At 54.5% G+C, this 20,121-nt stretch overlaps 1 protein-coding gene across 6 annotated transcripts; it reads left to right on the forward strand.

Moving 5' to 3' along the window:
• The first annotated feature begins 2,862 nt into the window (after window positions 1-2,862).
• TMEM114 (transmembrane protein 114) lies at window positions 2,863-18,845 on the forward strand. Of its 6 annotated transcripts, none has more exons than XM_054693857.1 (5): window positions 2,863-2,894; window positions 16,164-16,264; window positions 17,006-17,392; window positions 17,463-17,621; window positions 18,613-18,845. In XM_054693857.1, the coding sequence occupies exons 2-5, from the start codon at window positions 16,180-16,182 to the stop codon at window positions 18,843-18,845; spliced, it is 864 nt and encodes a 287-aa protein (XP_054549832.1). In that variant the 5' UTR covers window positions 2,863-2,894; window positions 16,164-16,179. The 6 variants fall into 6 exon arrangements, with proteins under 6 accessions (XP_054549832.1, XP_054549831.1, XP_054549833.1 ...); XM_054693856.1 differs by lacking the exon at window positions 2,863-2,894 and adding an exon at window positions 2,919-3,397; XM_054693858.1 differs by lacking the exon at window positions 2,863-2,894 and adding an exon at window positions 2,920-2,954.
• Window positions 18,846-20,121: the final 1,276 nt, after the last annotated feature.

A 20,121-nucleotide genomic window follows, 5' to 3' on the forward strand; every position in this document is an offset into this window, starting at 1 on the left:
AAGACTTGTGTATTTTATGACTCGTGTTGATATCATCCATATAATGTAAGAGAAAAATAAAAGAACTCCTGGGGTCTGCTTTCAGAGCCCCTACTCTAATCCACTGCCCTGACTCCCGTGCTCAGTCACCTACACATCTATCTCTCCTTTCATCCCTTCACCTCTTTGCCTCGACATTCCCACCTGCTAACTGGGGATGATAATGCCACCCCCCTCATCGCGTTGCTGTGAGCACTGACATGATGCACATAGAACTCTCAGAACAGGGCCCTGCACCCAGAGAAAGCACAATGAACACTATCCTCATTACTTTATTCACAGGAAAAATGATTAGAAATGAGTCTGGCATGCAAGCAGAGGCTTCTCTGGTGACAGGATAAAAGACTACTTTCCTTATCTTCTTTCTCCCCCAATATTAAAAAAAAAAAAAAAAAGCTATGCACTACCTCTTTGTTGTTGTTGTTATACACTATTCTTGTATTAGACTTTTCCACTCCTTCCCGGTCTGGCTGACCCCAGGAGTCCCTGAGGCATGTTCTCTGTGGGCCGCTATGCAGACTCCGCGCACTGGCTGAGGTTGGAGGAGGCCAGCTGGTCTGGCCTGAGTCTAGACGCATTATTTCCCTTGGCTGTCATAGAAACGAGATACTTCTTAAAACAGGAAAATGTTTCTGGACAAAACTGCAGGGTCAGGGTGAAGAACAGAAGGAGGGAGGGTGTGTCGTGTGCTCATGCGACTAGGCATCCATTTTGCCCATTTTTCAGATGGGAGACTGGTGCTCCTTGTTTTCAGACATTCAAATGAGTTGGGGAGCAGAGACAACTGGCTGACTTCCAGAAGCTTCCACCTAAGTCACTGTATTTGTCTTGATGATTTGAACTACAGGAGAAGCTGGTCTGGTGTGTCTGGGGGAGTTCAGCTCATGTGGGGAGCAGTGGTGGTTCTGAAAGTGAGGGGGTGCCGCCAGCTGTCAGCCCCACAATTTGGCTTGGGACCTCCTCTTACAGCAAACTGCTTTCTGCTGTCCAGTCCTGGGCTTTTCCCTTGTCCTTTGTAGCAGAGTGGAGACTCTTCCCTGCTCTTGGGGACCAGGTAAGCCCTGGTCCAAATCCCTGCTCCTTTGCCGACTTTGGATAAGTTACTTCGCCTTCCTACTCCTTGGTTTTCTCATTTCCAGTGTGGGGGTGTAGCAAGCCCTAGTTTTGTTAGGGTTTGTGCTAGGCAGAATCATATCCCGTCCTAATCCCTGAACCCTGTGACTATGTTACTTTCCACCTAAAAGGGGGCTTTGCAGATGGGATTAAGTTGAGGCTCTCAAGATGAAGAGGTTTTCCTGGATTATGTGGGTGTGATGTCATCAGGGAGGGAAGGGAGTCAGTGAAACAAGTCAAGGACAGAAGTAGCCAGCGGGGAGAAGCTGTGCTGTGTGGCTGGCTCTGAAGACAGAGGGAGGGGCTAAAAGCCAAGGAGTGCAGGCGCCTCTAGGTGCTGGGAAAACCAGCAAATGACACTGCCCAAGAGCCCCCAGAACAAGCACAGCCCTGTGATTTCAGCCCAGGGAAAGTTCTGAGTGTGGGTTTCCTACCTCCAGAACCATAAGAGAATAAGCACAATTGTGTGTTGGGTTAAGTCACGAAATTTGTGATAACTTGGTGCAGTGGCCACAGAAAATCCACATGGGATTGCGGTGAAGATGAAATCTCACTGAATGGTGGGGTTTCGAGGGAATGTGATTGGGGTGGAGGCTGGAAGGGGGCTACCTGAATCCCTTGGTGTGGAGGCACTGTCTGAGCTCTCCACAAGTGCCAGCTACCCCCAAATAGCACAGCTTTGACCTACTTCTATGACAGCATGTGTGACACCTTGTTGCATATTTCCTTCCTTTTCTGTGTCCCCAAGACTGTATGAGCTCCTTGGAGGAAGCAGGGGACCTTATCCAATTCCTGTTCCATCCTTAGTGCCTGGCATACAGTAGCTGCTCAATAAACTGACACCTGCCAACAAGGCAGCTCTCATCTCCTCACGGCCCCTCTGCAAGATGATGGCCTGATGCTCAGCTGTCTCCCCACTCTAGGGTTCTAGCGCCTCTGTTCCCTCCCAGCCCCTGCTGAGCGAGGCAGCGTGAAGGGCCACATGTCCTTCGTGGAGGCTGGTTGCAGTCTTGGCTGGGGAAGGGAGCAGCTGCGCCCTGCAGCCTGCATTTCCAAGGGACCATGACCTCAGAGAACTGGCTGGTCACAATCTCCTCCTTGTGATGCTCAGAATCCCTATCAGCTCATTCCCAGCTCAGACTTTGCAAGCCCTGGCCCGGCAGGACTGTGGGGAGCCGGCTGGTGGCTGGTGCCGGCACTGACGTGTCGGTTCTGGTATTCATAATCTGGAGAGACTGTTTCCTCAGGAGCTACAAACATGCTCTGGGAGGACAGGGGCACCGGCTGCTGTCTGACGCGGGGGAGGAGACGATGTCAGACCTGCTTGTTCAGATGGATACCCCAGGTCGTGGCAGCGGCCTCACTTCTGGAGCCAGGCCTGGGTTGAATGTCCTGTTAGTGGCGTGACCCTGTGGGTCACCCTGAGCCGCCTGTCGTGTTCTGTAGAAAGGACCTGCACTAATAGCACAAGCTGACTAATGTTTCTGGCTGTTTCTATGGGTTACCCAGGCTCTGCTCAGAGCTTTCCATGTGTGGGTCCAGGTCATGTGCTCATGATCTCAGGACCAGGACTGTCTTTACACCTTCTCTGCGGATGGAGAAACCAAGGCCTCAGGAGGCTGTGCACCTCGAGGGAGCCCGGGACGAGAGTGGCTGCCGCCACAGCCCTTTGCTGACCACGGGTGGCCGCTGGGATTGTTGTGTTAAGTGAGATGAAGCTGCCATGGCGACAGACACACCTAGTAAGTGGGTTGTTGTGATGAGAATCAGGGTGTCACCTCCACCCTCTCCATGTGACCTGGGTAAGTCCCCGACATAGGCTTTGAGACTTTGAATGTATCTCTAAACCCAGTGGCTTTTAGCTTATCTACAGGGTTGTGCAATAATCACCGGAATCTAATTTTAGAATGTTCGTTTCACTCTCAAAAGCAACCTCAGTCCATTTACAGTCATTCCTCATTCCCCCTGTGGCAATTAGCTGTCGGCTTACTGGCCTTGGGCGCCCGGATGGACTGTCTCTGGGTGCTCGAGGGGTGCTTCCGCTGGCATCAGCAGGTGGGCTCAGAGGAGCTGGCTGCGCTCTAGGATGAGAGTGCTCAGCGCCCGTAAACAGAAAGAACAGGGCGGCGGTCTGCTTCCTCCCATCGCCCGGCGGGACATGGCCTTTCTCCTCATCTTCTCTGGGCACTGGGATTCACATCGTAGGATCTGCTGCTTCTCAGGACTTGGGCCCCTCCGCTGGCAGGTGGGTGATCCTTCTCAGCCTCTGTAATGCAGCAAACAAATCCTCGTAAGAGAGGAGTGTGTGTTGAGCCCAGACCAGCACACCCTCCCTGCGCAGTCTGGACTGATGGTGTAAATGGAACCGCATATGAAGACTTGTTTTCCCTTGGCTCGATGGCTCTGGGCACCTCCTTGTAGCTGTTCTATAGGATGGCATCATAGTCTGGCATCTGGATGGGCTGCGTTTTGTCTGTCTATTCATCGGCTGGTGGGCACTTGCGTGGTTTTCCCTGATCTGGGCTATTGTGAGTAGCACAGCTATGAACCTTTGCGAACCAGTCTTCTGTGGTCTGCTTGAATGAAATTATGGCTCACGTGGTCACTTCTGTTTCACATTTTGAGGAACTGTTTGTCCCACTTTATGCTCCCACCAGCAGGGCCTGGGGGTTCAATACCCCACAGCCCCACCAGCACCTGCTCTTAACACAGGCTCCCTGAGCACTGGTTCTGGGTCAGGAGTGGGGAGGCCATGCCAGCAGGTGGCTGGGGTCAGGAGCTGTTGTAAGCGCCTGCAGATTGTTAGAGGAATGTTCTCCAGGCCCAGACACTTGCTGGGGGCCCCTAGAGAAACTGTGGGGGTGCAATCCAATTCTGCCCCCAAGCAGCTGATGTCCCAGTGGCATGGCTACGGGGTACACAGGAGGCATATGGAGCAGTTAGAGGCTAATACCTGACATTCTGTGATTGGTGACCTGGAAGATGGAGATGGGATGTGCGTCTTCTGCCTGCCACCCAGTCACGGCGAGGAGCAAGCTGCACAGGGGGAAAGAGGGCTGCTAACATCTACTGCGTGTGTGTTGAGCACCTACTGTGCGCCAGGTTCTGGGGTGAATGCTCTCTTCTATACTGTCTGTTATGGACTGAGTGTTTACGTCCACCCTGGTTCCTCCTAACCCTCAGTGGGATGGTATTTGGAGGTTGGAGACTTTGGGGGTGATTAAATCATGAGCAAGAGCTTCATAAGCGAAATCAGTGCCTGTTATAAAGAGATGGTGGTGAGCTTGCCCGCCCCTCCCGCATGTGAAGACGCAGCAGCAAGTCCCCAGAGCCAGGAAGCTGGTCCTCACCAGACACAGAATCTGATGATGCCATCATGTTGCCGTCCTAGAATCGTGAGAAATAAGGCTCTGTTGTTTACAAGCCCCGAGTCTGTGATGTTCTGTTACAGCAGTCCAAGCAGACCAACACATTGCCTCATGTAATTTGAAGATAACTGTGAGTTTGGTAGCTTCACACCCATATTTCCAAAGAAGAAAAACGAAGCTCAGAGAAGTAAAAGTTGCACCCAGGGTCACTCAGGTAGAGCTTGGTGGAGGGGGCATTGGAAGTAAAACCTCGCTGATTCTCCCTTTAAAAAAAAAAAAGATTTATTTATTTATGTACACAAGAGCTGGGGTACAGGCCAGAGATGTGGGAGGTGAGAGGTGTATGTGTAGTAAATACACATACAGTGCAATATTATTCAGTCTTAAAAAATAAGCACTTGTTTGATTGCTTGTGTATATGTACCACATCTTCTTTTCTTTTTTTAAAGATTTATTTATTTATTTATACAAGCACTGGGTACAGTCAGAGTGCGGGAGGGTGAGAGAATTCACCAGAGCCAGAGCGGGGAGCAGAGCAGGCAGAAGGACCGAAGTACACTGCTGAGGGGAGCAGCGGGCGGCAGGAGAGGTCTGCGCGCCATGCGGGACCCTCCTCCAGTAGCTGGGGAGCAGCTGGGGATTGAACCGGTGCTGCAGAGGCTGCGGGCAGCTTCGCAACCCAGCGCTCAACCGGGGAGTCCCCGTGTACCACATGTTCTTGATCCAGTCATCTATTTTTGGGCATTTGGGTTGTTTCCATAGCTTAGCTGTTGTACATAGTGCTGCTATAAACATAGGGGTGCCTGGATGGAGCTGGAAGGGATCATGCTCAGTGAAATAAGCCAGAAAGAAAAAGAAAAATACCAGAGGGTCTCACTCATAGCAGGAATTTAGAAAACCTAAATAAGGGACCAGGAAAAAGACTAATTATAATAAAGTAAAAATCAAAATCAACAAGCAACTATAAACCAGAGACACACTACAGGGGGAGGAGGGATTAGGGTCAAAATAAGGGGGGGGTGGGAATTGTATGGGGAATATAACCAAAATGAAAATGCATACAGTGTGCAAAAATGAAAAATGATGTAGAAAACATATAAAATGAAAAAAAAGAGAAGCACTTGTAACAACATGATGGGCTTGGAAGCCATTATGCCAACTGAAACAAGCCAGTCACAGGAGGACAAATAGTCATGATTCCTCTTGTGTGAGGTACCCAGTCAAACGTGTAGCAGTTCCAGAGGGTGGTGGAGAGTCATCTGAGGAACTGGTGCCCAGTGGGTATAAAGTCACAGTGATGTAGAATGAGTCAGTGCAAGAGACCTACCGTACAACACCAAGCCTCCATCAACAGTATCGTCCTGTGCACTTCAAAGTTCATTCCAAGGGGAGCGCTCAGGTTAAATGTTCTTATCACAAGACAGAAACAAAGCAACAACGAAGAGAGACTAGGAAAGTTTGGGAGGGGGTGAATGTGTTTATTATCTTGATTGTGATGATGGTCACACAAATGTGTACATATGTCCAAACTCACCAAACTGTATACATTAATTGTGTATATTTTGGGGGGGGGGTTTGCCAATTTTAAGAATGGGGGAGGCAAAGCATACTTTTCTCATAGGATTGTTGTGACGATTCCTAAGGGAAACAACTGATGTTCCTGGTACAATGGAAGGCTTCAGAAGGTGGGCAGTCACTGTGACAGGTTTCTAGAAGGGGATATTTGTGCTAATCCCTTTTACAGACAAGGAAGCGGAGGCTCAGCAGGTTAGTGGCACAGGAACCCAGGTGTTCTGGATAATCATTTATCCAGATTTGGGAAGAGGTTCTCCTGGAACAGAGGATGCCTTGGCATCCTGCCAGGCATGTGATGGGGACATTAGACCAGTGGGCTCCTGGTGCCTTTTCATGTTAAACTAATTCCATCATAAAGGATATGGAGTGTGGCAGCCAGCTCCTCTGGGTGTCTCTCACAGACAGATGGAGGCTTTGCACTGAAACAGTTATGCCAGGTCACATCTGTGGAGTCCAATTGGCCAGTTGAACATCGTGACCTCATGAGACTTAATAAACAGAGGCCATTTCTCCCCAGCCTGGCACTCTTAATAGCCATACTGATATCCTAGCTAGATATCTAAAGCCCCGAGTTGGTTCCTTATGATTTTGCCACATAAATTTAGCGCTGAGCTTGTCAGAAGAGACTTTTGGGCAGAATTCACTTATTAAATCAACAAATCTTCAAGACACATCTACTGTGTATCATGTGCTAACCTGAGAGTCAATGATACACTGTTGGATAGGACTAAGGCATTCAGTCTAAACACAGCTTCCCTAAGATAACGGCTTACACAGAGAAGCGTTTATCTTTATTTTCTAACAAGTCTGGAGGTAGGTACTTCAAAGGTGAGGCAGCTTTCAATGATGTTATCAGAGACTCAGCCTCATGAGGAGGTTTGTCTTCATGGTGGCATGAGAGCTGCTGTACTTCCAGACATCACATCTATATTCCAGGTGGGCCTCAAGCCTTCTCCTCCCAAGGTCTTCTCCTTTTCCTTGGGGGAGCCGTTCCCAACCAACTCTACTTTTACTTCAGAATTATGTCAAGAGGACACCACCGGCTGAAAGGCGTCTAGAATGTGAAGGTGGGTCAGAATGGTGTTGACTGAACTATCCTAGAGCTCTAGCATATTGTCTGAATAGGAGCAGATAGAGAGGTAGCAGATAACTCCATCATTCAAGAGTCATTAATTACATTAAGGAGAGGATACTTAAAATGTACCCCACCCCGAGTGCAAACTGGTCCAACCACTATGGAGAGCTGTGTGGAGATTTCTGGACCTACTAAACATAGAGCTTCCATATGATCCAGCAATTCCACTCCTAGGTATTTACCCAAAGGACACAGAAACATCCATTCCAAAGAGCACCTGCACCCCTATGTTTATAGCAGCACTGTTTACAATAGCTAAGTTTTGGAAACAGCCCAAATGCCCCAAAATAGATGACTGGATCAAGAAGATGTGGTCCATATACACCATGGAATATTACTCAGCATTCAAAAAAGATAAACACATGCCATTTGCAGCAACATGGATGGCGCTGGAAGGGATCCTGCTCAGCGAAATAAGCCAGAAAGAAAAAGAAAAATACCGGATGGTCTCACTCATAGCAGGAATCTAGAAAACTTAAATAAGGGACCAGGAAAATGAATAACTATAAGAAAGTGAAAATCAAAATCAACAAACAACTATGAACCAGAGACACTCTATGGGGGGTAGGGGGCGGGGAGGGGAGGGATTGGGGTCAAAATAAGGGGGTTGTAATTGTATGGGGAATATAAAAATAAAATTTATTAAAAAAAAATGTACCCCACCCCAATTTTCAAGGCATTTCCCACCTATTTTGAGACCAGCAGCGTTGGGCTTACTCCTCGGAGGCCACCGGATCCTTCTACCATGTCAGCCCCTCTCAGGCTGCCTTCTAGGGTTGGTAGCTGTCAGGATCCTCATCTGAGGACACGGGAAACTGAGGCTCACAGAGGTCCGGCAACATCTCAGGACTGGCTTGGGCGTGGAGGAGTCGGGACACTTGGGCATGTCCTTCCACCCCCACCCCTGCAAGTAGGGGAAGATGCGGGAAGGGCCGGCCAGGCGGCTTCTGGAGCGCCAGGCTGGAGCTGGAAGTTGGGGCGCGGTGTGGGAGAGACAGGCGCATTGGGGCGGGGAGGGAGACGCAGGGCCGCGTGGAGAGGGGCTGGGGTTCCGTTGGAGACGGAGGGACAAGGCTTGGGGGCGAGCAAGGAGTGGGTGAGACGGTGCCCCAGGCTGGGGTGGGGTCCAGGGGAGGTGGGGGGCGTCAGGGAGGCGGGCGAAGGCTCAGCAGGGGTCTGAAGTCCGAGCGCTCCAGGGAGGGCCCCGAGGCGCAGCCGCGCCCGGGGCTGGGGACGCGGGTCCGAGGGCGGAGCGCGCGCAGGTCCGCGGCGCAGGTGAGGGTCTGAGGGGCGGAGCCAGCCCGGGACGAGGGATCCAGCCCGGGGCTTGGGCTCCAGCTCCCGGCTCCGAAGCTGGGAGGAGGCGCGGGGCGCGGCCGGCGGGCTGGGGCGCGGGTTGGCGCCAAGGAGGGGCCGCCGGGGCGGGCGGGCGGGCGCCCGGGGCTGCGCGATGCGGGTGCACCTGGGCGCCCTGGCCGGCGCGGCGGCACTGACCGGGGCGCTCAGCTTCGTGCTCCTGGCGGCCGCCATCGGCACCGACTTCTGGTACATCATTGACACCGAGCGGCTGGAGCGCAGCGGCCCGGGGGCGCAGGACCAAGTGGGGGGCGCCAACCTCAGCCAGCTCGAGCCCCTGAGCTCGCACTCCGGCCTCTGGCGGACCTGCCGGGGTAAGGGTGCCCGCGGGGAAGGGGCTGGGGCCGCGCCGTGCCCGCGCCGTGCCGGGCTCGCCTGGGGCCCGTCTTGGCTCGCGCCCCCTCCCCAAGCCCCCAACCCCAAACGCGCAGCCTGGGGGCGCGGGGTGGTGGGCGGCAGGTGGCCAGAGGGCGGGGTATTCGAGAGGTGCCCGGCTCGGTCCGCTGCTGCTCCGCTCCTCGCGCGCCTCCCGGGTGGGGCTCCCGGGGGGGCTGGGGTCCCAACCCCGCGCCCCCGCCCAGCGATTCCTCCGCCCCACCCAGTCCAGAGCCCGTGCGCGCCGCTGATGAACCCCTTCTGGCAGGAGAACGTCACCGTCAGCGACTCCAGCCGGCAACTTCTTAGTGAGTCCTGCCAAGGTGGGGATGGGGGAGAGCTCGGGGGCCGCCGCGGGATTTGGGGGGGTCTTCTCCAAACAGCCGGGTGGGGCGCAGGAGGGGGGTGTCCCTCGCTCCCCCTGTAACTTTGTGTGGTTTCGCAGTGAACATGCAGGAGCTGGAGGCACCCTGCGCTCTGGCCCCGACCCCAGGGCGCACGGGAGGGTGGGTGGGTGTGCTCCGAGCGTTGTTTCAAGAATAATCAGGAGTTTCTGCCTTAGCGGTCAGGGAACTGGGGGTCCAACCCCAGCTCCGACTCTTCCCCCGACCTCTGTGAGCCCGGGGTAGGCATTTGAGGCTCCCTGGTCCCTGGTCTCCACAGCTCTCCAGAGGAAATAGCAGAACCGCCAGGGGCGTGGCCAGGAGCCCAAGAACTAGCTGGATGAAAAACCACCTTTGCTGGGACCTCACAGCACCTCGTGGTTTGTGGGGGCTGGGGGGCATGGGGTTTCGTGGTGGGGGGTGTCTCTGTGTTGCTTATCATTTCTCTGCCTTGCTTTGATACCAAGTATTTGGCACGTAGCAAGAGCTCGGCAAGAGCTCGGTAAACGCAGTCCTCTCATTCCCTCCAGCCACTGTCAGGCAGCCCCATCTAGGGAGTGCTGACCCTGACCCTGACCCTGACCGGTGCCCGGGGCGGGCATCGGCCCACTGACCCCACCTCTGGGTAGATGGGATGACCACAGTCTGCCCCGCTTCCTTGTGTGACTTGAAAATGCAACCAGGCACCAGGAGTTTGAGGATCAGGAGAAACTCAGACCCCAGGGTCTGTTCATCTGTTCAGCCTCAGACCTAGGTCTACCCCCTGCTTTTTAAAAGTATGATTTGCATTTCTGTGACTTGCTACCAAAAGACTCCTGGCTGATCCAGCCAGCACGGTGGGTTCCCCTGCACCCCCTCCTAGAGGCTGTGGCCTTGCGAAAGTCCCGCCTCTCTGAGCCTCAGTTGCCCTGTGGGCGTGAAGAGGAAAACTGTGGCCTCTTCCTGCAGTTATTGCGGGGATGCAGCGGCTGTGATTGCCACCCATCGGCTGGGCGAGAGCAGGCAGCCCTTCAGAACACATGCTCGCTGCAATCCCCAGGAGGAGCTTTTCCCAGAATCTCTCATCCCAGAATGGATTTGCGTCTGTCTGAGCCCTTTCGTAATGTGAAGACTTTTTATTCTTGCAGGGCCCGCTGCCGAGGCGCGAGCAGAGGGGCGGTAGCAGGCTCCCCAGCAGCCTCCTGCGCAGATCCTCTGTCTGGGCAGATCCTTGATTATTTCCTCCAATAAGCCTAAGCAAGTCGACCACGCAGGGCCCAATAAGCAGGCACCAGTGTTGGCTTAAGTAAGTGTTGGCAAAAGTAAGTGAGTTTATTAGAGGATCAGGGTTGAGGACTTGAGCCCAGAAACAGCCTGCAGACAGCTCTGAGGAAACTGCCTGGATTCTGAGGATTATACATAGTGGGAGACACAAAACATTTCCAGGTTTCTAGAAGGAAAGTCTGGGCAGGGACCCGTGCTGCTGACATCGTCTGTGCGTGGAGGAAGGCAAAGAGGGTTGTTAAACTCTGAACATCATCTGTTTAGAGGCTGATTTTCCGGGAACTGGGAATTTTAGCAACGCCACACATCTGGGAATGGATACTATTGGAAGCTAGTGATTTGTCTGGGGGAAGCAGTTTCCAAAATGCTGCTTTTTCATAAAGATGATGTTTCTCTTGGGCTCGGTTTCCTCAGAGGACCGGGCAGCTGTAGCCCTTAGTTGGAGCCAGAGAGTCATTGTTCGCCTCGGTTAACCTGTGGATGATGGGTCTTCCAGATTAGTTTTGAGGATGCTGGAGGTTTGGACTGGATTTTTTTTTTTTGGGGGGGAATGGGGAATCATCAGATTCAGCACAGTGTGGATAGAGTCACAATCTAGTGCTAGCTAGATCAGCCAGGCTAGCTAGATCAGCCAGGAGTCTTTTGGTGGCAAGTCACAGAAACCCAATCACACCTTTGCAAACAATTACCGGCCTATGGACCAGGAAAGCTGAAGCCTGCTGGCATCTAGAGAAATAAGCTCGATTTTGTTCTTCTCTGTGGCCTTTCCTGTTTGAGTTCTGCCTTCATTTAATCCTCTCCAGCTTTAGCAACTCCAGCAGAAGGTCTTTCTCTTTCCCGACCTTCCTGCAGAACCCCCAGTAGGCCTGGGTCATAGCCCCCGATGCCTGCTGCAGACAGGTAGGGGAGGGACACAGGGCAGAGCCCGGGGCAGGGCTGGCTTTCCAGAGAAAGCAGGGATGTTTCTGGAGGGCAGTGTAGAAAGGGCCTCTCAGAGGCACCCCTTCTGCTCCCCATGCCTTCTGCCAGCTGGTCTAAGAGCCCAGGAGGAAGGGCAGGCTGGTTGTCCTGCCAAAAAACACCGCTAGTAATGGCCGGGTCTTTCTCTAAGAAGGTGAAGTTGAAAAATCGCAAGGTTGGCTTTCCTGCCTTTCTGGGGGCCGGAACACGGAGCAGCGTGGAAAGGGAAAAGCTGGGGCAGGTTGCGAGAATGGAGGTGGAAGGGACAGGAATGGATATGGGACTGGGGACATTATGCATCGAGTGGTGGCCTGGGTCCAGAGGGGGTGCTCAGTGTGCTGGGAGTGCGGCTGCTGTAGGCAGAGATGTAGCATTTCCTGCCCTCGCGGCCCCTCCAGGCAGGAAGACCCAGGTTTCAGGCTGCCTCCCGGAGTGCCCGTGGAAAGTCACGCACACATTTTAAATAAAAAACATCACATTCAAAGCAATTTTATTTCTTGGTATACCACGTGAGGCTTCTTAAAAGTGGTTCACCCTATCACTTTAGAAACAGTAAAAAACAAGATACACCCTCAGTCAGTGCCTATGGATGGAATGATGGTTAAACTTTTACATGTGATACAGCCCGTCTGTGGAATATTATGTGGTCAGTAAAAAGAACAGCCTCCTGGGATAGAACTTTAAGCTGGGGAATGAATAAAAGCAAGTCAGAGAGTGTTATGGGCAGTATGATGCTGTGGGTTATCTCTGCCTCCACTCCCCACATCAGACCTTTTGTATGGCTCCATGCCAGGCTTTAAGATGCAGCTTGATTTTCTATGCTCTTAAGAAAGACAGCCGCACTGGCAGTTATAATGGTGAGATGCTGTGCCTCGTCAAAGTGTCCTGTTTTCAGATGTGTCCAGGTGTCTCCGGCACACACCTCAGAATTAGAGAAATATGTAGACATGTTGATAAGTGTATAAATACAGGTGAGAAAGCTGGGACGAGGTATAGCCAAGCATTTAGAGAGGTTCACTCTGGGAGGAATGGAAGAAAGAGTAGAGGTGGGTGTCGAAAGGGTCTTGATTTATTTTTTTTTCTAAGAATATTATTGTGCATTGCTATAAAACAAACTCCAGCAGGGCTGACCTAGAGGTGGGCTTCAGTGTGGCTCTTGAGTCTGTGTGTGGCCTCTGCCACCTCTCCAGCTGCAAAGGCTGAGATGTCGCCATGCCTCCTGACTGCTTCTGTCCCCTCTTCTGGAACACCGGCCCCCACTTCTCAACCCAGTGAACTTGGCCTCACCTTACTTTCAGGGCTCAGCAGTGGGCTCCCTCTCACCCCCAGCCCTTCCTGACTTCCAGGAGGGGCAGAGCACCCTCTGCTGCAGCCTCTGCTCCACCTTGTCAGCCTCTTTCCAGTTCTGACGATTTCTGGCCCATTTGGAGCAACCAGCATAAGAGCTTGAAGTTCAGTTTTCTCATCTGCAAAATTGGAATTACCAACTCCTACCTGCCTCAGATGCGTGGGGACAGGAAAGCAAAGCCTGTTCTTCCATTCAGCACTCACGGCGGTTTGGCCAGGTCAGAGCTGTGGTCCAGCTAATGGGGAGGAAACGGGCTTTTGATGGATGCTGTGGTTTGCTTAATAAGAGGTGAGGTTGGGATATGAATTTGCGTCTTAGCTTGTAGACATTTAATCTTTTTATATCACAGCAGCACACCTTGGTCACTACGATGATAACTAAGGGGACTATATTCCAGTGAAAACAGACACGAGGGCAAACACTGACAAAATTTTTAAAAAATCCATTTCCTTACCAGGCATAATAGAACTGAGTACCTCGGAGCCTGCCTTAGAGTCTCAGAGTCACATTGACAAGGTTTGAAAATAAAGGCAGTGACATTTTCCCCTTTGGGAAATTGGTTCTGAGACTTTCTTCCTTTGTCAGAGCTTTTGAAGTGTCTGGAGAAGGATGCGTCCCTGTTCTTTTTAAGAGCAGAACTATTACTTCGCTAGCCACTCGGGGACTTCCTGACCTCACAAGCATGCAGGGGCCTGGTTTTCTCTTGGTGCTGTTCTTTGAACACTCCGCTAATGGAAGAGCCACAAGCAGTTTCCTTAGTGTAAACACCATTGCTTCTCCCTGGCTTGTTCTTCCCTTGCAACAAAAAAGTGAGTCAAAAAGATCTCTTCTCTTGGATACGCCTTTGCCCTTGATGAAGCCATTAGCTGCTAACACTATAATGATTTTTAATTGGATTTAAAAACTTCAGCGCTCATCTGTTGAGCCCCTGTGAATCCACTGCAGCGGGTTGGAAGGTGCCATCTGCCAAAGGTGTGTCCATGTCCTAGGCCCTGGTGCCTGTGAATTCAGCCTTACTTCGAAAAGCATTTTTGCAGATTGTGTTAAGGATCCGTAGATGGGATCATCTTGGATAAGCTGGATGGGCCCTAAACCCTATGACATTTGTTCTTATAAGAAGAGAATTGCAGAGAAGATCACATGAAGATGAAGGGGGTGACTGGAATGATGCGGCCACAAGCCAAGTGATGTGTGACAACTGCCAGGTGCTAGTAGAGGCCAGGAAGGACTCGCCCTTGGACCCCTGCTGACACCTTGATTTATGGGCTCCAGAACCATGAGAGATTACATTCCTGCTGCTCTTAAGCCACCTAGCTGATAGGACTTTTTTACAGTGACCGAGAAAGTGAGTGCAGCCATCTTATCCAAAGAATTCCCCTCCCGCCATTTACCACCTCATGCTTATGATCTCGGCACACATCACTGTTTCTGTTTCCTTGCTTCCCCGATATCTGGGTCCTGTACTGGACTCCACAAGGGCAGGGATCCTAGACACTTGCTCTGCATGCCCTTGTGTGCCCGATGACCGTACCCACAGCCACAGGCAGTCTAACTGGGTTACAGCTCAAGTGTGTTGCAGTGCTCAATTCTCCTGTTACAACAGTCATATCACAACACACCTTTATTCCATTGATATCTGGGATTTCAGGCTTACAGCCAGAGGACCTCCCGCAACTCAGCAGGCTCATGAGTGAGCTAACCCTCCGAGGAGCCCTGCAAGGACCTGCTTATATAAGCAAAAGGGGAGGGGTAGATTGGCTTTATGCAAAGGAGGCTTTCTGTGCTCTTGTGATTGGTGGAAAGTTAGGCAGTGATTGGTGGAATTTCCATCCTGGGCGTGGCTTGTAGGGTGGCTTCGTATCTTATCAGTGTGCATGGGAGGTTTGAAGGGTGACAGAGTAGGGTGTAAAGACCCTCAGTTGGCAGGTGATGGGACTGACATTTGAGGAAGGCCGAGGGTATGAAGATGGTTGATTAACAATGCATGGTTGATTGTAGACGATGATGGCTCTGGTGGGCGGTGAGCGTGGCCACCAGAGACCAACTGCCTGTGAATTATTCATCTTTATCCCTGCACCAGCATTCAGCACAGGACCGACCGCCACGCCATGCGCACATCTGCTGAATTTAGTATGTGGAAGTGAATGGGAAGGATTTTTCCTTCCCACAGGGTATGAATTCTGGGCTAGGGTGCAGTTAAGTGGTCTTTTGGAGACAAACCCTCTTGCTCCCCACTGCACTTCCGCCCCCTCCTAGCCACCCCGCCTCCCTCTGGAAATGCACTCTGTGGAACACATCCCCCGTCCCCCTCGGGGAGCTGTGTCCAGGCCCACTGCTTCCTCCAGGGGTGTGGGCGGGCGCGGGGACACTTCCAGGCAGCACAGCCCAGCAACTGTGAGGTTCCAGGACTGTGGTCTTGGAAATAAAACAACAAAGGCTCAGGTGTGTGCATGCGTGTGGGTACCTGAGCCGGATCGCAGCAGGAGGTTTTACAACCCTCCCCTGGGTGCCTGCTCTTCCCCAGACATCTAATAGAACATCAAGTCTGCTTGCAGCTTGTCGGCGCTCACACTCTAGGCTGCCGGGCTGCACCAACTCCGGGAAACCTCATTAATTTCTTAATGAGAAATAATTTCATTTCTTAGCTATAGTCTGGCGGCGACGCTGTGCAGGGGACCATTTATAGGTATCACGCCAGCTTATTTATTCTTTCTTGCCCAAGACTTTTTCCTTAGAAAAGGCAGGCAGGAGGGAGGCAAGGAGGGACGCACATCCTGACCCTGTGTGACGGTCCTGGAGGAAGACCAGTCTGGTCGCCCTGCTCCCCGAGGTCCGTGGCATTTAGGGGCTGGAAACCCGCATCCTTGTTGAGGGCAGGGTTGTTTATTCAGTGCCCAGCCTCGCTTGCTACCCCACTTTGCTTCATTGTCTTGGCACAGACTGTTCTAGTGGTAACAGCATAAGCTGGCAGCATTGCCTCCACGATGCGGGTGTGGAAGTGGGGTTCTGGGGGTGTCAGCAAGCTGCCACGGGCCCATAGCAGCGGCCAGTGAGCATGCCGAGCAGCTGGTTCTACAGCCTGCATTTTATCCACTCTGTGTGTGTGTGTGTGTGTGTGTGTGTGTGTGTCTTAGAACAACACTGCCATGTTCTTAGGTGGACAAAAACCTATTGCCCACGCATCAAGCCCTGCCAAGTTGTAAAGGGGAGACGAGGTTGCCCATGTCACAGAACCCACGTCCTAACAGGTGACACAGAAGAGTGATGGATGCCGTGACCATAGGCCACACGTGCCAGGATTGGGTGACCCTGAGAGGATGCAGAGGAAGACACTGGAGCTGGGCACTGGGTGGGTATGAGGGCAAGGAAGGACTCTCTAGAAGAAACGATGCTGAGCCTGCTCAGAAGGAGAAGAGGGAAGTAGGGTAGTGCTGCCCTTTTAGCTTTGGCTGCTGGGAAGCTCCACACCACCGTGTGGGCACATATTTAGATCTTGAGATCTTGAAACCCTAGGCTCTCTCCATGCTCTTTCCCTGGGGTCTCACGCCTGGATCTCACTGTCACCTGTTCTGGTTCTCACACCCTTGCAAAGCCCTCGCCAATCCTGCCTTCCACACACCTGGTGCCTGAGCGTGCCTCGCCCCCACCTCCTCGACCTGGCAACCCCCCTTCCCCTTACCAGCGTTGGTGCCCTGACCCCCGTGATCTCCCCTCCCCAGCCAGATTCCTCCCCTTAGTTTTTTCTAATCGGCTGAGAAGCGACCACGTCCCGGGCTTGTGGCACAGCCCACCAGATGCAAAATCAAGGTGTGTGCAGCCCCCCACAGGCTCTAGGGAGACCGTGCCAGGCCCCTCCCACTCCGTCCCTGGGTCTGCAGCAGCTGCTGCCCACCCCCGCGCCACCACCCCTCTCTCTTCCAAGAACACCGTGACCGGGCAGGGCCCCTCGCACGCAGGCTGCCCTCATCTGCAGTCCCCGAACCTACCTCATCTGAGACTCTTGTTCCAAAGGAGGGTGCAGTCACAGCGTCCCCCCACCACCCCAGGCTACCCTGTGGACGTGGTCGTGGACGTGGGCGTTGTCTTCCAGTGCACCATGCCGGCTACTCTCAGCACAGCAGCCAGAAAGGCCCCGGGAGCCTGAAGATGAAGCCTGCGGCTCTGCCCCATCTCACGCAGGGTCCAGCCTCCCCTGGCTCTCGGCCATGTGGCCCATCCAGACGCTGCCTCCACGTCTTATCCTGGCTCCGCCACTGTCTGAGAGGGATGGGCTCCCCCCCAGCCCGCCACCCTTCCCTTCCTGCCCTTTTGCTTGAGGGCCACCTACCTGCAAAGGCGCGGGGGAAACAAGCAGGGCGAAGCTTAGATCGCAAAGGCCTGGTGAGGCCTGGTGCCCGAAGGACCTCAAGGGCTGGCGTTATTGTGATCATTGATAATGAGCAGCAGCGGCCCTGTTCATCGCTTCCCCAGCATGCAGGTGCTGGCCAGGGGGAGGTGCTCTGTGAATGTTTGTTGATTGACTGATGGATGTTAGTGCCCCTTTTCAGCCCGCTCTCCTCTCTTCCAAGCCATGCATGGGACCTTTGTGATTTTGCTGCCGCTCAGCCTGATCCTGATGGTTTTTGGGGGGATGACGGGGTTTCTGAGCTTCCTCCTGAGAGCTTCCCTCCTCCTGCTGCTCACGGGGACACTCTTCCTCTTTGGAGGTAGGTGCCCATGTTGGGGGCTCAAGGTCCCACGGCGTGGGGGGGGGGCATCACCTCTCGTCTCAGCGTCCCATTGGCGACACCCCTGCTGGTGGGGAGAGAGATTTCCAGCTCGGGGTCCGGGGTGTGTGTCCCAGGAGAAGCCGAGGGCGGGGCCGGTTCTGAGGGCCCCTCTCACGATTTCCCGAAGAAACCTCGAGGAGCCGGCTTCAGCTCTGGGCTGCCGGCTGGCGGCCCCTCCTCTCTCCCCCAGCCTGCTGCTCTCACCAGCAGGGCCTCAGGGTTGAAAGACAGGCTGACCAAGACCAGAGACTTCCAGGGGGGCCCAGCACACCGGGCTGCTGCTGCCCAGCTTCCCTCCTTAACGGAGCCAGGGCAGTGAGGATGCACACCTGGGCCCGGGGCGGGGGTAGGAGGAGTAGCTGGGGAGGAAACACCCCAAGGCCCTGGTGTCCCCTGCCCCCGGGATCATTCCTGTTGGCACGAGAGGCTCACCATGGCCCAGTCTGGGCACCAGCGCTGCCCAGCCGGGCTGTCTGGGATGGACTGAGCGCTGGATGGGGGTGGGGCGGGGCAGCCCTTGGCTCCTGGCAGGGGAGCAGGGGCTGCTCGCCGAGACTGGTGCAGTCGCCGCCTGTGGCCGGTGGCTGTGGGGCTGGGCAGTGCGGCTCTCAGGACGTGTCTGTGATGACCCACTGGGTGTTGGTGCTACTCTGGGCACTGGGGAGTCCAGGACGAGGCCCCTGCAGCTCACAGCCCTGGGGCAGACAGACATTACTTAGGGGGGTGTCAGGAGTGAGCTGAGGTCCCAGAGAAGGGGGGCTGGACGCTGTGAGCCGCAGTGCTTGGGGAGGCCCAGGAGTGGACACGAGGAGATGCTGGGGGCGGGGGTTGGGAGTTACTGATGGTGGGGGGGCGGAGAGGGGAGAGGTTGCTGGGGGGAGGGGGTTTGGGGGAGGGGAGGTCTTGACCCTCTCCTCCTGCCCCCCAGCCTTGGTGACCCTGGCGGGCATCAGCGTCTACATCGCCTACTCGGCCGCCGCCTTCAGGGAGGCGCTGTGTCTGCTGGAGGAGAAGGCGCTCCTGGAGCAGGTGGACATCCGCTTCGGCTGGTCGCTGGCCCTGGGCTGGGTCAGCTTCGTCACCGAGGTGCTCACCGGGGCGGCCTTCCTGTCGGCGGCCCGCGTGCTGCGCTTGCGCCGGAGGCAGGACCAGGTCATGTAGCCAAGGACGGGGGTGACCGGGGGGCGGCCGGGGGGCGGCCGGGGGCGGCCGGGCCTCCTTGTCCTCGGAGGCCTGGAGGCCCTGGGGCCAGCCCGAGAGTGGGGGGCCGATGAGCTGAGGGCCTGGCTCGCCTGCTGCTGTCTGTGCCGCGGGGATGCGTGTGTCCCTCGTGAGGAGTCCTAGGGAGCCAGAAACCAACAAATAACAAAAATGTCATCATCATAAACAGAACTTTAAAGATCGCAACCTCTGTGCATCCTCTGGCTTCATTTCATTCTCCCTGACACCGCGCCTCCCAGGTTCCTCCTCTTTGTGAAGGAAGTAGAGGACCAGAGAGGTCAGGTGAGTTGCACAAAGGTGCACAGCCAGGTAGTGGCACATTGCTCCCCAAACAGTGCTCTCTCCTTGATCACAGCTTTGCTGAGCGGGCTGATGGCCGCTGGCTGCAATAAGATTTCTGTGTGTTCATACCCCCCAGACTTGGGGGGTCCTACAGGACCTGGAGCCGAGGCGGAGGGCACAGTGCAGCCTTCGGGGGGAGACAGCAGAGATCTGGGCTCCTCGGCAGCCGGGCAGGGAATGCTGCTTCTTAAACTCAGCCGGTCCATGCATGTCTGGTCCAGAGCCTGACCTACCAAGGCCGGGGGTGACCAGGGGGTGGCGGGGCGGGGGGCGGCCGGGCCTCCTTGTCCTCGGAGGCCTGGAGGCCCTGGGGCCAGCCCGAGACCGGCCCTGGTCAGCGAGCAGGGGCCCGATTTTAAAACATAAAATAGAGCCATTGCTGAGACGGAAACCCCTCGTGAGCACTCAGGGGCCCAGTGTGCTCTGTGTGTCACTTAAAACTCTCAGAGGGCCCGGAGGGCGGAGGGGAAGGGTCCTCTCCATGAGCAGGCCGGGCTTTCCGCCAGCCTGCGGCAGCCGGGACTCATTTGCAAGCTCTTCCGCAGAGGGATGAGCCCCCCAGCGCCCTTGGTCCTCAGTCCACACGAGCTCAGGGCGCCCTCAGCTCCAGGACTGATGGGAGGGGGAAGAGTTGACAGAGCCCTATTCTCCGGGGCAAAGTCCAAGCTTGCCTTTCTAATAAGCTCTGGGGAGGGCGGGTTTCTGAAGTAGAGCCCACGTGCACAGATGCACACACGTATGCACACACGTATGCACACACCCCTGTGCCCACCAGGCGAGCCTTACCCTCTGAGCTGCCAGAGCTGGGAGAGCAGCCTGCGAAACTGACCTTTGGTGAGCAGCCCCGTGGCGGCGCATGAGGCAGAGCACCAGC

Source organism: Talpa occidentalis, unplaced genomic scaffold (genome assembly GCF_014898055.3).
Source record: "Talpa occidentalis isolate TD23 unplaced genomic scaffold, MPIMG_talOcc4v2.1 talOcc4.12, whole genome shotgun sequence".
NCBI classification, from domain to species: Eukaryota; Metazoa; Chordata; class Mammalia; order Eulipotyphla; family Talpidae; genus Talpa; species Talpa occidentalis.